General features: G+C 44.6%; 1 protein-coding gene across 2 annotated transcripts in view; it reads right to left on the reverse strand.

Annotated features, from left to right (window-relative positions):
* Positions 1-879: 879 nt before the first annotated feature.
* Positions 880-16,747, reverse strand: part of MTMR12 (myotubularin related protein 12) — a 66,485-nt gene continuing 50,617 nt past the window's right edge. Inside the window, exons 8-15 of one of the 2 annotated variants that reach the window (XM_033110419.1) lie at positions 16,563-16,669; positions 15,992-16,116; positions 14,394-14,472; positions 12,464-12,534; positions 10,070-10,242; positions 7,872-8,039; positions 6,797-6,958; positions 880-3,806 (exon numbers count right to left, since the gene is read on the reverse strand). In XM_033110419.1, coding sequence (XP_032966310.1) covers positions 3,237-3,806; positions 6,797-6,958; positions 7,872-8,039; positions 10,070-10,242; positions 12,464-12,534; positions 14,394-14,472; positions 15,992-16,116; positions 16,563-16,669 — 1,455 coding nt within the window. In that variant the 3' untranslated portion in view covers positions 880-3,236. The remainder of the gene's footprint in view (positions 3,807-6,796; positions 6,959-7,871; positions 8,040-10,069; positions 10,243-12,463; positions 12,535-14,393; positions 14,473-15,991; positions 16,117-16,562; positions 16,670-16,747) is intronic. The other variant, XM_033110418.1, reaches the window with a different exon arrangement.

Raw genomic sequence — 16,747 nt, forward strand, 5'->3', positions numbered from 1 at the left:
ACTACATGGAAGATGCCCTCCTTTAAATCCCCCCAGTCCTCCCAATGCCCTCACCTGGAAACCGAGGAGCAAGCAAACCCAGGAGAAAGACAGCCAGTCCACCAAAAGTCCAAGAGCTGTTAAACAGATGTGGCCAACAGGACGAGAACCTGCTCATCTCTAGGGTCCTGACTGCTACGTGGCAGTTTAGTACAAACATCAGAGAACGAAAGCATGTGAAAAGAACGAGGTAGTAATGAGGGCTTATTAAGTTCCAGGGACATCTCACAGCCCGCTCTGCGACAGAAGGACAGCGCAAGCAGAGGAGGGGACATCTTCTCTTGTCCTGCCTGAAAGGGAAAGGGCTGCAGGTAGGAAAGGTCAAAGGAATGGAACTTGTCCCAGTAAACATAAGTGATGGGTCTCAACCTAGTAAGTGTTACAATGAATTAGGAAATGACTTAGGAAAACTGCTCCCACCCTCCATCTCACGCGCTGCGTGCTTGGTTACCTTCTCCGGAAGGAGACGAAACCTTTGCTCTTTCACGGTTTAAGTGAACTAGAACTCTTCCTGTGATAAAATAATAGAATTCTCCTTTTATATATCCCCCCAAAAGCAAAGAGGTAATGATATTTAATTTCAGGGGGTTAAAAAACTGCTTTTCTTTAGTCACTCCAATAGGCCTCCTACCCTATTTTACTTTTCTTCATAGTATTTTATTACCACCTGAAATTTTAAATGTTTACTTGGTTATTGGTTTCCCACCATCAACCAACCAATGAACCAATCAACCAACCAACCATCCAACCAACCAAGCAACCATACACACACACACACAGAATGAGTAAAAGTAATTATTCCATGTTTTATCAACCACACTGAATACAGTACTGCTTGTAAATTGTGCTTTAATTTCTGCGATCAGATATGATGCAGTGAGATACAAGTATAAACTTCCATTGTACATCCAGAAAATAAAAAGCACACTTATACAGATTTAGCCCAACAGCTTATTCCCTTAAAAAAAAAAAAGTTTTGAATGTAATTAAAGCTAATTTATCTTCAGTGTAAAAACTTGGAGGTATAAACAAACTCGATATTATATACAGTAAATTAATGTACATTTCCAAACTTGCACAGTGCAGCATTTTAAAGTAAATGGTCTCATTTCAGCTTTTACCGTTAAGCATAATCCACATTTCAATCTTGAATAAAAAAGTCACAATATATAAACCCACGGAGAATTCTGTACACAAATACAAGTTTATAGAAATCTGATTTCAAATATAAATACATAAATTGTCATGACCTTCCATGTTATAACAGCTTATTTTTCTACGGTGATTTTTTTTTTTAAACTATAGAAAAATATTTCAATGCACATTCAACTGCTATGACAAGGGCCATGACCTTTAGACCTTGTGCCTTTAAACCATACTTTATGGAGTGTAAAGCATCACACCGGGCATTTCTGGAATGAACATTACTAAGATCCTAAGACTGAAAAGGCTATTGTATAAATATTCATGATATAATATGGTAACAAAAATAGCTCCATAGTGTACGTGGGAGGCAATGGGCAGAGAAGTAAGTGGAGGTTAGTGCTAGTTGAAGAAAACCCACAGAACGTATGTGAAGGTAGCTAGTGAACTAGTGTATTTTTAAAAAATCCCTATTGCAAGCCTAACACTGACCTCGCTAGTGAGACTCTTAAGGCAACCGAGGCTGGACATGTGTCTGGCCCCCAAAGCATGAGTGCTGCCCTCCCCTCAGAGAGACCAAGCTGGCTCGTGTCAACATGGAATGAGAGAACCGCACAGCAATTTCCCGTGCAAAGCAATTTCTCGTACGTAGGAGATTCAGTGCAAACTAAGAAAACTTTGTCAACAGTTTCAAAGTTTCTTATCGCCCTTGAGCAACTGAAAGTTTTCCTAAACATGTAATTGTCAAATTGGGCTCTAGAGTGGAGAACAAATGTATATAAAAGGCAAACATTTGATTTGAAACATTCTAACATTAGATTTTTTTCTCCCCCTTTCCTTTGTGGGATTTGACAGGGTTCCACTGAGAATGAAAAAACTGGTCCTTAAGAAGTATACTTTTCCTGCATTTAAAAATATAGATCATTTAGACAGCAGACCAAGGTTACCAGGCATAGTCAAGTTTCTTCTTTTATGGCTTTTTAAATCTCTGAGGTACTGTATGATAACCACCAATTCTGACATTTATGCCTGATTCCCTGTGAAAGCCACATTCAAAAGTGATGTTCACCAGTGTGTCAGGTGACAGAGAAAGCAGGGAAACCCTCTGAGGGTTTCCAGGGGCCGCAGCAGGGGACCCGGGTCACAGACGCTTCTAGGCCTTGGCTCGCTACTAGAAAAAGGCAAAGCAATTCCTTGCAGACACGGAGAGCCTCCAGAAGAACGGAAGCTCCTATGGGCAGACCAAAGAGAGCCCCCCAGTTTAACCAACAGGTTTAGCAGCAGGATCCTGGGACTGTGTGCACGAGACGGATGGCGTGGGGAGACACTGGTGACTGGTACGGAGCCGGCGGAGACCTGGAGGTTACAGCACACGAGGAAGGGCGGTGTGGCTGGCTAGCCCGGCACCCCCCCAGAGTGACCCATCTGTGCAGGAGGGAGGATGGTCTGAAACGTCAGGAGGGGTGACACGGGTGGAATTTCTCCAGGTTTTCTACCGGCAAGAGGATGCAGACAGGAAAAAATGCCGTGGTTTGTTTAAATGAATGCCATACATCTTACTACCTCTATCTGCATCTTTCAATTTGCCACACACGCGTCACATAAAGCTGAACTTGCCCGAACTGAGATGGGTTAGGGAGACACCGACTATTCCCAACTGGATCAATGATCTTGGCATAGAAAGGACCTGAAGAAAGGATCGAGTCCGAGCATATCTTACCAAAGCCCTTTGTAGTAGTAAACCAGCTACTGCAGGTTCTGTATAATACTTATGCATCAGATAACAGTGGCAATTCCATGACGGGTCAAGTAGTAATTCCTTTCAATTAATAATACTAGAGATATGGTTTTAATTGCATAGTCTTTTAGGGCCTTGGGGAAAAATAAATGAGAACCAGCTCTTTTCCTGAAGGCCCAGGTTTCCTCCTACAGAGCACTGGTTAATGGCCCTCCCTCCCAGCGGAAAGCTTCAGCGTGACACACCAGTCCAGAGGTCAGTGTGTTTGCCTCCTGTCCCAATCTGAAAACTTCCTTGTTCACAATCACCGGAAAAGTCACACATCTCCCAGATCCACAAACTCATCTTCTCGTTTGGCCAGATCTTCTTCATCTCCCAAAGCTTTCCAACCACTGATGGGCAAGACCGGCTTGGAGGAATGTCGCTGCAGCAACGCGAAAGGAAACAAAGAGGACAGGCGGGCAGAGTTCCTCAGCAGGGAGGGCGCCTCTGCCTGGAGGGCCTCCTGGCGGTGGTGTCTCTCCTCGATTTTCTCTTGTAAGCTCTGTACTTCCTCCATCATTTCCAAGAGTTTGCTCATGGTGGCCACGGTGCCACCACCCAGGATTTGGGCTTCTGGAATCCAACGCAAGTAACGCTGGGCCCAGACTTTGATTTCTGGCCCCTCAACGTGAGGCAACAACAGGCCGTGGTAGTCAGTGGGTTTGCTGTGCCAGCCTTCATAGAACTCTCGGAAGTTGTCTTGCAGCTCATCAGAAGAATTAATTAGTTTGCTAATTCTCTTGCCCAGAAGATTTTTAATTAAGTGATCTGTTTCTTCCCTGAAAAATCCTCTTTTGGGAGATGACTTAGATTGGGTGAGTGGCAAAGAAAGGTGTCGTTGATGCTTTGAGAAAAAACACAAATAAAAATCTCTGGTTAGCCTGACAGCACAGGTACAGCTGTTCCCATCAAAAAAGGGGCAGAATCCTGCTTCACAAGTCATGAGACATCAGAATCGAGTGCAAATTGCTTCAAATGCTATGACATACAGAGAGAAAGGGGGCTTGCTGTTTAGTCCACAATGCAAATCGTAGGTGTACTGTGTTTATAAACACTGGGGTGAAACCAGGTGTATCCCGAGCTGGGCTGAAAGCCAGCGGTGATGCAGAGGAAAGCTTCCAACCCCCTGGTCCTGTCACAGGGGCACCAAAGGGCAGTGAGTACTTTTGAAGAACAAGTCCAACTTAAGATAGACTGATGACTTAGGAGAGTTTGGAGGGGACGTCTATTCATTTTAGGAAGAAAACAAAATGTTTCCCCTGAGAACTCGAGGGAGAAAGCTTCTACAATATTCTGAACACCTGTGAGGAGCAGTCCTGACAACCTGAACATCCTATCCCTTTAATGAAATAACTTTGCAGGTTCTCAGCCGTCCAGTGGGAGCTCAAGCCTAAGTCATAAAGATTCTTTTGGACAGAGTCAGGTGGGAGCAAAAGGAATTCAAGGAACTGGCTAAGTTGGTCAGATATTCTTGTTTGACAAGCTGCATGGAGGAGAAAACGTGAGAGCTTTTACATTTCTTTCCTCCTGAGTAATTCTATTTGCTGTCAAAGCAAGGTGTTCTCTTTTGAGGTGCACTGTGCAAGGCTTGCGAAGATGGGCAAAGCGATCAGAAGATTACGAGGGCTCTCCAGTGGCCAAAGGAGAAGGTAAAAAATGTGGGGAAGTGCTTCTCCTCAGCTCTTTTGCTCCTGCCGTATCCGTCTGAAATAAGACTAGATGAAAGTTTTCTTTTCAGGCTAGACTTATACCTCTCTAACACATTTCTGCCAGTGGTTCTATAAAGGAAGTATTTCCTTATTATAGAATATGGAACAATAAAAAATATAAAGAAAGCAAAACCATCCACAACACAACTCAGAGATGACTAGGATTTCTGACTTTCTACCCTGGGATAGCGGAGCCTAAGCCCAAGAGTCAGTGGGCGGCCTCTCTTCTCCCTGGTGAGCAGGTGAGTCGGCCGGGGAGGAAGGAATGCAGGTGGAAGCTACCAGCCACTGAGTGCTGTGCTCAGTGGGTTATATGCTGAGTGCTGTGCTCAGTGGGTTATATGCATCGACTTATCCAATTCTCAAAGCCACTATTATTGCCCCATCTTACAAATGAGGAAACTAAGGCATACGGTTAAGGAATCTGCCAAGGCCCCAGCTACCAAATGCCAAAGGTGGTTTCACACACAGACAGTCTGACTCCAGAGTGTGGGCTCCTAACAGACCTACGTGCTTGGGAAGCCCCTTCTCTCCACTCCCTAAGTGAACGAAGTGTTCAAGATGGGCCGGGTGGTGACAGTGCCACACGCCAGGAGCCTGGTCCAGGCCTGAGGCTGAGGTGAGACCACACTCCTGAGCAGACCACCCCCGGCCTCCAGTGGTAACTGACAGAGCAGCACTCAGGCTGCTCAGCCACGACCTCTTCAGTCTCTACAGAACTTCTCCAAGGCTGTCCATCCATTCATCAAGGGGCCTCCAGCCTGACATCTGGTCTCTAACCCGAAGGTTTCCAGGTTCCTTGCTGCCTCAGCCCCAACTCAGCTTATCTAGTTCAATCTAAGATTCTCCAACTCTTTGGCTCAGACCTCTCCCACCGGTCAGCTCCTGGAATGTAGGCCATCTGCTCCTACCTATAAGGAGAAGGGATATATAGAAAAACTGGATCTGGGCAAAGGAAAGCAATCCAGCCTTATGAGGCAGAGACTGACTTTCCTCCCGTGCAAATGTGGTTAGGCCTTGCTGTCCCTGAGGTCCCCTTGCTCCGCAAGCCTGGGGCAGTTCTGTGATCCTAACTCAGCTGTCGTGAGAAGTGTGTAGGCGGCCACCAGGGGGCACAGCACACTGAAGGAAAACCGACCTCTGGCCAAGCTGTTCTGGAGCCCAGAGGGTTCTGGTCCAGCTGGCAGGAAAAAGGTTGAACCGGGGTGGGAAACATCCACCCTGGGCCTGAGGAACCTCAAAAAGGCAAAGCAGCGGTTCTAAGTTGTTCAGCAGCTGCCATCTTCTGCGAGTACTGGCTTTGGCTCACCTGGGTCTCCAAGCCTCTTCCAGAACAAGTCAGGCGCCCTGGAACCCCTGAAGGGCAGGCAGGGTCAGAAGTACGGCCATATGGAGAAGGCAGTGACATGCACTGACATGGGATTTACTCCTCTGCTCTCTCCTTTCTGGGGTTTGTGGGGGATAAATTCCGAGCAAGCAGATGGAGCCAGGAAATACCATGTAAATCATGTATCATCTAGGGAACTTGGGGTTTTTTACTAAGTAGTCAAGTCAGGAACAAATGTCTGAGGGGAAACCCAAATCATTCGACATTTGTGGTTTACAGCATAGTCAGCAAACTACAGCCCACGGGCCAAACCTGGCCGGTGCCCATTTTCATAAATATTAGGACACAGCCACGCCCACTGGCGGGGGGGGGTGGTGGGGAGGAGTTGGGTTAGGCCAGAGAGCACGGCCCTGACAGAAAACGTTAAGAGTTATAAATATTCTTATGATGGAGAAAGGTCTTGCTATTAAAGACATGAACTGGTAGCGACCAGGAGTAAAGCCCACACAATCAACATTCCTTTCACTCGAGCAGCCACACTCTCAGGCCCGGGTGAGACACGTGATCCACGCAACATGACCACTCTGGCAGCAGCGTCCCCAGTGACACTCAGCAAATGGCTATGGCTCCTCTGGGCAAAGGCTGATTTGCTGAAAGCAGAGGTTTCTCGTGGGCCTGACCATGTACCCACCACAAACCCTGACTGCAGGCTGGTCCCAGAATCTGTGTGTAACTTTTATCCTTTCATACATGGGGGTCTCTGGGCAGACGAGGGGGTTAGGCATGTGGATGTCTTACTTTGCAACGCATTCCTTTCCGCTGGCCTTTGTCCAGTTTTGGCTTTTCCACATAAAGAGGGTTTTTGAGCAGCGTCTGGGCTTTGGGTTCAAACTGCACAGACCAATCCCACACGGTGAGCAGATTCAAAGGTTTGCTTTGTGTATCTGGGCTTTCCCTCCCCTGCCAAAACAAGCACAGGTGAGGATGGCTTCCAGGGAGGGCTGTGGAAAGTAACACACGATTCTGAGACAGGCACCAGAACGGCGCTCCTGAACTGCTCTGAGACGCACTTCATTTTTAAAGACTACAGCTGGCTGTGGTTGTTCAATAAAGGCTTTGGGTGGGGGAGGAGGGAAGGGAGAGGGACGTGCTCTGTTCCAGCAGGTCATATGCCAGCCACTGTCCTGGGCACTTCCACAGCTACATGTGAAGTCACTATGATTTTTGCAATTTGACACTTGAGGAAACTGAGGCTCAGAGAACTGAAGTGAACGGCCTGAAGTCATGAAGCTGGTGAGCGACAGGGCGGGGGTCTGAAACCAGGGCTGTGTGCCTAGAACCAGGTTCTGTGGGATTTGGCAAAATCCCTCGTGGAGGACCAGCTCAAACAACCCTGAGGCCCGTGGTAGGCCGATCAGAGTGCAAGGCTGGTTAGAGTTAAAAGCCTGGCAGCACAGCCTCAAGAGAGACTAACGGGTGTTCACATGGAAAGTACAGCCTAGCTTCCCAGCTCTGCCTCGTCTCCACTCTCTTCAGAGTTACCACACACTGGCAAATAGAAGAGAAAGCATCTGGTCTGATCATCTTTACAAAGGACAACTTAATTTTGCTTAATTTCCCAGCTCCAACACTTGCTCCCAGCTTCAACATTTACTGTGCAGCCATGGGCGAGTTACTTATCTCTGTGCCTCAGCTTCCCATAGATGATACTAACATAGATGCCACAAGGTGCTGTGAGGATTAAATATCAACACCCAAAAAGCACTCAGAGCAGGGCCTAGTACACTGTCAGTGTTAAATCAATATCATTTTTTATCCTCGCTCTTACGAGGCACAGCTTCTTCTACACACAGGTTCCGCAGAGGACTCTTACCATGTTAGTATCTTTCTGATGAGGCGAATTGAAGAAGAAGGTGCTAAAAATAGGTATGTACAGGCTATCGGACAGAACAGTCAGGTAAGTCTCCGTGAATTCAAATGCTGGGGGATACTGGTGTACCAGCTGCCAGACACAATCTAAGAAAAGCAGGAACACAGGCACCTACGTGAAAACAAGATACACGTTACTGAGAGTCCAACACCAGCTGTCCTGAGTTCAGGGGCAGCCATCTCAACAGCTGTGAGATAACCACTGTTGAGCACGACAGGCTCTGGACGACACCGCAGACTCCATTCCAAGCGATAAACATGCTCAGTTGAAATCATATGCTCATGGATTAATGCTGATATTTCACAGCACATATGACATTTCAAAGATGAAATATGTAAAAATCTCATTATCAATCAACATTAACAGATGAGCATTTGCAGTTGATTTTGATGACAGGGAACACTAACTCTGAACCCCAATTAAGTTAAATGTCATTTCCCCCCAAAATAATTCCTTAGTCAATTTTACTACCAAAAAACATACTCAATTACTTTGAATTTTGTTAATACTTTCTTCTCCACCCCCACAATGAGAGCCCAGAAGAGAGAGGACAGAAGACAGATGCAATAAAAAAAGAGTTTCTAATATTTTTTCACAAATATGTAGTTTTTAACTGATGGCCTCCTTTATTAGCTACCCAGAGGCTAGCCGTTTTTCAGTAGAATGGCGTGCTTTGTCATTCATAAAATGTTTAGCCTTCTGAGACACCCAGTGACCCTGTCAGAGGGAAGGACAAGCATGTTACAGTCTCTCCCTTACAGAGGCTAGCCAAGATGTCACACACAGCTCCCAAGAGAGACAGGAGTTGGGAATCCAGCTTCTGAATCAAAGTCCAGTGCTGCGTCAATTACATCAGAAATGAGACCGCTCAGTTTTCCTTCAAAACTTCAACATGTCGACGTTGAGATGCTAAGAAACATTTATATTACAATTTTATTTCACACCTCGTTTTATGCTCAAACACCATTAAAAAATATCTGAACCTCATTGTGCAGTCAGGGAAATGGGCTCAGGGAGTAGGGAAAACTTCTCCAAGGACTGGGTGAACAGGAGATCAGAAATCCTCTTGGGCTTTCTCCATTAGACATGGTGCCTTTCAGTCCTCACTGTCTCAAGTTATAAAACATATACTCTTCCCCACACAGTATCAGCTCGCTTTTCCATCATATTATTGGAGTCCCATCAACCTTTCAAATTAGTTTCTCAAAAAGGAAAAGTCCATTCTGAGACTGACAGACGGTGATTTCCATTTGGCTCAATGGAACAGAGATGAGTACAGACCAGGCCTGAAAGAAACCTCCAGGTCTAGCAAGAGAAGCCTGGGTATCCCAGACACAGGCCGAGGCCGGCAGGGCAAGAGCCAGGGCTCTCTAGTCCCACAGCATGCTGTGTCAAGTTGTTCAGCACCACAGACATGCTTATTATGTGCAGTAAAAAAACCCACAAGCTTCGCTACTAGCATACGGTAGCTCTGCATGCGATTTAATTAAATAAAGTCCCCGTTTTCATTTTTCCTCCCACAGTCATTAATAATGCAGCCAAAGGGGTTTGTACAACTGTAGCCGAGACAAGTAGTACACCGCAGTTTGGGGGTCTCATTTTCACTAACTGGAGCTATAATGCTAACGCTCCTGTGCTTACATTCGGACGCCCAGGCCTGGAGTGAATCCACGCAGGCAGAGGCCGGAGTAGTTGACGGGTGGCGCCGTCACCCTATGCTTTATTTTAGAAAGGTTTATGTGCAAGGAAAAATTACTTTGTGTGATTATGTATTTTCTATAGGAAGCCTGTACCCTGAATATTTTTCTGTTTTGCAAAGACTAACTCAGCTGAAATTGTAGGGGTCTGAGTTCATGTTTAAGTTTCACAAATCGCTTTATTCCCACCATGAACACACACACACACACACACACACACTCCGCCCCCTTGCTGTACACACTTTAGAAGACTCTGAACCCACTTGTTAGTACCCTCCCTCTGGGAAGGGTTTCAGTATCCTCTAAAGCATTCAAAGGCATGTAACTGAGCTTGGCCAGTGTGCGCTTCGCAAACAGTAACCCTGCGCCCGAAGACGGGAAGTCAGAGACCGAGACCGAGCACTTCTCCCCACGACTGAAAAGGTCCGTGGTGAGGACACTCACCTCCTCCTTGTCACTCTGACGCAGATGGTTACAGCGATCCAGGAAGCAGTGACCACCCATGATCCACTCCTTCTGGACGAGGCTCTGGAAACCAGCCCTGGTTCTGCAGTGCGGGTCCATCATCACTTGCACCAGAGAGGAAACGAGGCAGCAGAGGTCGGAAGCGTTCTCCTCTAGGAGGGGCCGGCAGCAGTGGAAGAGGAAGCAGGGTACGAAGTATTAAAGAGCTACCGAGAGCACTCGTACTTGCAGTTAATAGGAGGGTTCCCAACACCACAGTCCGCTATGGACAGACACGCTCCAATTCCCTCAAGGCAAGTGCCAACGAGAAAAAGGTGTTTTTGGCCTGAGAGACCGACTGCTTCTAGCCTGCTTAATACTGGCCCCAGCATACACTGGAACCAAATATGGACTTGCTTACTGAATGGATAAACGAAGCCCTGCAAGGCCACCGTCAGCATGTGGGTGTCCAGGTGGGCCACACAATGAGGCTGGGTCACATGCACGGTGGTGACCTGGGGGGCTCCGCAGACCAAGCTCAAAACCCTTCAGGCTGGTGTGTCAAAGTCTCCATCTCTGCACTCACTGTTCCAAGGCTCAGCTGCTTATCACTCACCTCAGAGCTCTTTTTCTCCACTCCCAATTCCTCCACTACCTCTGCTTTGGAGAAAGTTGAATATTTCTGGACTGCACCAAATGCTCTTATTCCCAGCTCCACGGCTCTTTCTGTTTCTGTCTGGGGAGCAGAGGGGCCTGCTTCTCCTTGTCTGGCCTAGAGGACAAGGACTCCTTGGCCGACTACCATGCGCCCACCCTGGAGGGCATTGTACAAAACCCATATGATGACAATTCCATTAAACACCTGTTTAATATTCATGACTTACTGCAAACAAGAACATGCACCTACATCATGCATTTGTCTTCGAGTTTTCAGTCAGGGTCTAACATACCCGGAGTTTCCTCTTTACAAAAAGAAGTGCAACCCAAGTTGCTATTTTAAAACATGCATGAGGATGATGGCGCTGGTTTTACGGGGGATGAGAAACTAAGCATGGATTCTAAGTAGGGAGGTGTTTACACTGCTCAGACTCTCATTCCGATCCATAACCATGAAGCACTACAGGGCCAAGCTTAAGCTTGTGCTTCTTTTTCTCCTCCAGGAAACAAGCCTACACTACGGGAACACATAGGTTTAAAAAAAACAGATTTTCATTTTGTCTTTCTAGTGCTATCAGTTTTCAAAACAAGTTTCATTTTTTTAAGGGGCTCTTCCTTCTTGTATCTGAAGGGTGTTAGTACATCTGTAAGTAATAGGAAGAAGGGCTAGAAAATGAGATTTCAAATGAGAGACAACTGAGTAGTCCATCTAGGAGCAAACATCTCAGCTACATCAGCCAAAGATTCGGATTTCATTCTGTGCAATCCTGATCAGTGCAGTCTGACCCTGGGGACTCCACCTCTCAGACCCCTCCTCCTGTTCACCCAGTAACTCAGTACTCTGTTCTGTTATTGTTGGTGAGGTCTTTTTTAATAACCTGCTCAGGCCAACTCTCTTATTAGGTTGCAAACTTCTACAAGGCAGAAGTACAGAGCACTGCACATGGTAGGTGCTCAATAAATAAAAAAATCTAAGCCAGTGAGCTAGCATCACATGGTACAGAAGCCACAGGCAGACATTTTCCAGTCTGCCCATAAAAGCAAAATCTTGGCTGTCATGGAACATGTCAGAGAAATGATAAAAGCTTGAGGGTAGAACAGCATGAGACAATCTACTTAATTTGAAGCACTGGACTATAAAAAACCTAAAATATTCTAAACAGCAGACATAATATTTTAGGTCAGGTCTAAGCAACGCCAGCAACGATCTTTGTTGTGCGGCGGTTCATACTTGCTTTTATGCATTCTCAATGTTTATGTCCTGTCCTCACATACAGCAGGTTAAGCCCACGGAGGAAAAGGAAATCACGGACCACAAAGTTTCTGTGGCAACTGCATGAGGTTGTTGAATACAAACATATAAAAGTAACAATTAAACCATCCCTGGGTCTCTTTCTATAAAAGGGATTATCCAAAGATTTTAACTTCAACCAATCTGAGCTAATATAAAACAAAATTCAAAACATTAGGAAATGTGAGCTTTGGTAAAGATACCCAACAATTCCTTCTTTGTCTGCGAATAGATCTGCCAAGTTCCAAGTGAAAGAATTTATTTTTAAACCATAACATTTAAATCCAATACAAAAAATTCCAAGGTCAGAGAGAAGAGAATGGGAAGGATTTCTACACTAGTTCATTCCTTTTACAAGACAATTCCAGTCACAGAGCTGTATCTAAAGAAAATGAATCTCAAGTGAAGGAAAATGGAAACCACACATTGTGCTTTAAATATATTACCTAAAAGAAGAACGTTCATGTTTTGTGCTTCTAGACATTCTATAATCTCTATTGCTTTTTTCAGGCAACGTCTAAATGGGAAAGAGACAAGAAAAGGAGGCATTATTTCTTACGCTTGGTATCAAAATAAATTTAGAGATAGTCTGACACAATCTTCAGTTTTCTATCTTATTTACGACTGCATGCTAAAACCCTCCAAAAGAAATTACGATTTATATGATTAAGATATAGCAAGACACTCATCTGCCTATTAGAAACTTAAAATTTTCAGAAGGGAATCCCAACATTGATGTAAAAATGCTCCTCGCTGATTTCTGAACTAGAAATCCCGAGTGAGAACTCATACCTGAGTCTGATGGGGAGTCCTAGTAAGACCCATAGAGGCCCACATCTGGAAATTGTTCCAAATGTCCGTATTGTTTCATTCAAGGTCACCTGCCAAATGGTCAGTGTGGCTGAAAAGATCCAATATGCCCAGAAAGCCTTTGTGTCTCTCTCTAGGTGCACTGTTCCCTCTGAGACTTGCCATTGTTGGCAGCTTTGGCTTTTCCCTACTTATAACTAGGCGCTTTGTGTATGCTGTTCTCTGCCTGCAGTGGTCCCTCCTCTGCCCCGGCTCTCATCTGGTTAGGGACGCTCAACCTTGCCTGCTCTACAAAAAGAAAGGTTCTTTTATAACACTTATTATTGTTTGCAATACTATATTGAAATTATGGACCGTGCAGCAGGCTCTTTAAAACGTATTTGTTAGTAAGTGTGGAGGGCTGAGGCTCCTCTTCACAGTCCTCAGGGCAGAGCTGAGGGAGAGTGCATGGAAGAATTCTCCTCCTCCCTCACATGTATCCCAGGACCGGAGCTATTCTCTCACCCCAATCATCACTTCCGTTCCGCCGCTCCCTGTGCTCTCTCCTCTATTTAATGGCAACAGACAGGAGCTTTTCAAAATATGAAGTAGGAAAGGGCGTATCATTCTGTTCTCTGGGAATCTCAAACCTACCATATTCTGCCGTGTATAATGCACTCCCGTGTAAAATGCTCACCCACGTTTTTGGCCCAAACTTTCAGGGGAGAAAAATCTTTCGTTTTAGCTTTTTAATTCATATTTTTATTTGTTTACATTTAGGTACTTGTTTTTTTGTGTTATAAAGGAATTTTAGCATTTACTGTTTAACGTATTATGGTACAAGAAAGTTTATGTACCAGCAACAAATTTACGATATTTACACATAATAGAGGGCCAAGAACTCTTCGATGTTGCAAGTTCATCGTAAGTTCAACAAAGCGAATTATCACATTCCAGGCTATTATTTTGCATACGGATGTCGTTATTGATTTCTAGAGTTACACTTTTAACTCACAAGTATAAATAAAAACATTTATACAGACACGGAATTCGTACTACCCGTGTATAATGAGCATCCTTATTTTTACCTCACAAATTTGGACAAAAAAGTACGCATTATACACAGTAAAACACAATAATTCCAAAACCCAAAATAACTACATGACATTAATCATGATTTGAAAATGTTTCAAAATAGATGATATACATATAAGACACGGCACTCGTCTAAGGAGGCATTTAGTAAAAAAGTCAACATCCTCCCCTTCCAATCCTGATTCCTCCCTGGAGGCCAGCACTGTTGCCTCAATTAGAATTCTGGGTTGCCTCACCCTATTTTCATGGTCTTTCAATGCCTAGTATACAGTCTAGAGTCAATCTCCTTGTGAGCAAATAGCATGTCTCTAAATTTTGATCAAATATGCACAGAAATAATAAATAACAAATGTAAAATCTAGCTGAGCCCTAAATAGAACATGTGATCTAAAAATATTTAACTAATATAAAACAGTTTAATTATCTGTCAATTTGCTTTACTTTGAATTAGAGAACTACAAAATTTATAAGCCAAACAATGGCTTGAAATACCTGATTATGTCAAGCCAGCTGCTACTTTCCAACAGAGAAAACCATTTTATATCTGTGTCCCAAAATTCGGTACTGTTATCTGAAAAAGGGAAAAAGAGTATAGAAGTCAGATGGTTTGCTCACATGGCCGCCACAAAAACACCTGTGCCACTCAATGGTGCTGTTCCGATGAACAGCCTAGACTTAAAGTGCAAATCCAGGCAAAAGTCTCCATCCTAGCAAAGGGCCTTTCAAAACTTTACCCGAAATGGTTTTTGAACTGTAAGCTCCTGGAATAACTTTTTACTGCTCAAATAAAAAGTGTCCTGCAATATGTATACAGAGCCACGGTCCACCCTGAAACTCAACAAGGAGAGTAACATGCTTTAGGCAGAAACAGTCGATGTCCAGACTGCTGCTCCTAAGAGTGGAAAACCCCACAGGATACGTCCTGATGCCACCGAGGCCTAAGGGGGACCAGGCTGCTGTTGGAATCCTAAATACAAAATACATGTACCTTCCACACCACCTCACAATCCCCCAGCCCACCCGATACAGAGAGCCCTGCATCTTACAGAAGTCTAATACATTTCAGAGTTGCAAACTCAAATCAACGAAAAGGTAAGATACCCCTGCAAGTCCTGGATGATGAAATAACAAAAGTGGAAAATCACTAGCAAAATTTCTTCCTCTTTCTGCCAGGTCTCCCTACGTTTTATAAATCTATTTCATAACATGCACCACAATGTGTTTTAGTTAGAGGTACTCGTATACACTGTTTCCCTTCGTGTCATGTTCATTTTTATGTCCAGTGCCTTGCATAGTTAGTACATATAATGAAATTCAGAAATGTTGGCTGAATAAATTAGTTAGGCTTTGCTAGGCTTAAAGGTCCAAATTAGGAAAAGTTACCAGTAAGTGTGACAAATCTCAGAGGGTAAGAACTCATTCAAGAATGAAGAGAATCAATAGCCAACTGAGCTTGATTAAATATGATTCAAGTTCTAAATTGTTCACAGTAGGTAGCCTGGGAAAGGAAGTGGGGATGGCTGGGATGGGCATATTTCATTTTCTACTTTGTACATTTCTGACAAATTGAATTTTTTTGCATTGCTCTACATACATACATACACACACACACACACACGCACGCACACTCACTGACTCAGAAAAAAAAGTAACCTATTTCCACTTGCAACGGGGAGTCCATTCAATAGCCGCTAAGGAAAACAAACAGATCATTCACTTTATAAATCACTACAAGCAAAAGCCAGTGAATACAGGTATTGTACAGTTCTACACCTGTTAAACAGAGAAACTCTGATGCTCACCACTAGGCAGCCAGCACGCTGAGTAAAGGAGAGAAGGGGAAAGGCAGCTCTGTGTTCATTGCCATGAGAAGGGGCAGTGGGGCCAAAGCCCGATGAGAAATGGAAGGGCAGCATGGCAATGGCAGCTGGTCCCTCGGCTACCAGCACCTCCACTCCATGACGTCAACCCGCATGCCATGAACCTCTGCGTACTACCCTACGGAACCCAGGGAAAAGGCACCAACTTTCACCTGATCCACGTGGCATGTCTTTCCCCATTTGAAAGTTTTTGCTCAGCATTCTTCTCACCTATCAGAAACAGCTGTTTAAATTTACAGTATGCAGTCTGGATGTCCTGCAGGGACAGGAAGTTGCTTGACAGGTCTTCAGTTTTGACAATTTCATAAGGTGGCCTGTGGATGATCCTGTAAATTCTAGGAATCAAAAAATAACAAGCAATTAGAAGAGCAGACATGAACTAGCAAGAGCTTATTTCTCTGGAGCACTTACTATGTGGCCAGATCTGTGTGAAGAGCTTTGAGGTGTCCTCCCATTTAATTCTCACCACTGAGGTAACTACCACAAGGAGGCCAGTCCCAGGCAACAGGAGTGGAAATGGAGGTGCATGGAGTGGAGCTTCCTGGCCCAGGATTATGAAGTTTATAAACTGTTCGAGCCATGATTTGAACCAAAGCAATTTAACTCCAAAGCCTACTCCTTTTCTGTTTTTAATTTATCAAAAATGACCACTATAAGTTGCATTCTCGAGCACTAAGCTCTCAGAGGTAAACAGAGATGGACATCCTAGTGAGCAGTGTTCCCTGCTTCTCAGAAACCAAGAACAGAGCAGAACCACAACAAAATGTCCAACAGTACTGACCCATCCAAGAAGCTCTTTTGGATTTGTAAAATGCCATCATCCTGTTCTTTGGGCAGTGCCGACATTTTCAAAAGGGCACATCCATTGTGGCAGGACCAACACCATATCTGTAGAGGGGAACAAAGGTTTTCCAAACATAATATACACAACCCAACAGGGAACAGATAAGCTAAGCATTTAAATGC

This window comes from Rhinolophus ferrumequinum, chromosome 7 (assembly GCF_004115265.2).
Source record: "Rhinolophus ferrumequinum isolate MPI-CBG mRhiFer1 chromosome 7, mRhiFer1_v1.p, whole genome shotgun sequence".
Taxonomy (NCBI): Eukaryota; Metazoa; Chordata; class Mammalia; order Chiroptera; family Rhinolophidae; genus Rhinolophus; species Rhinolophus ferrumequinum.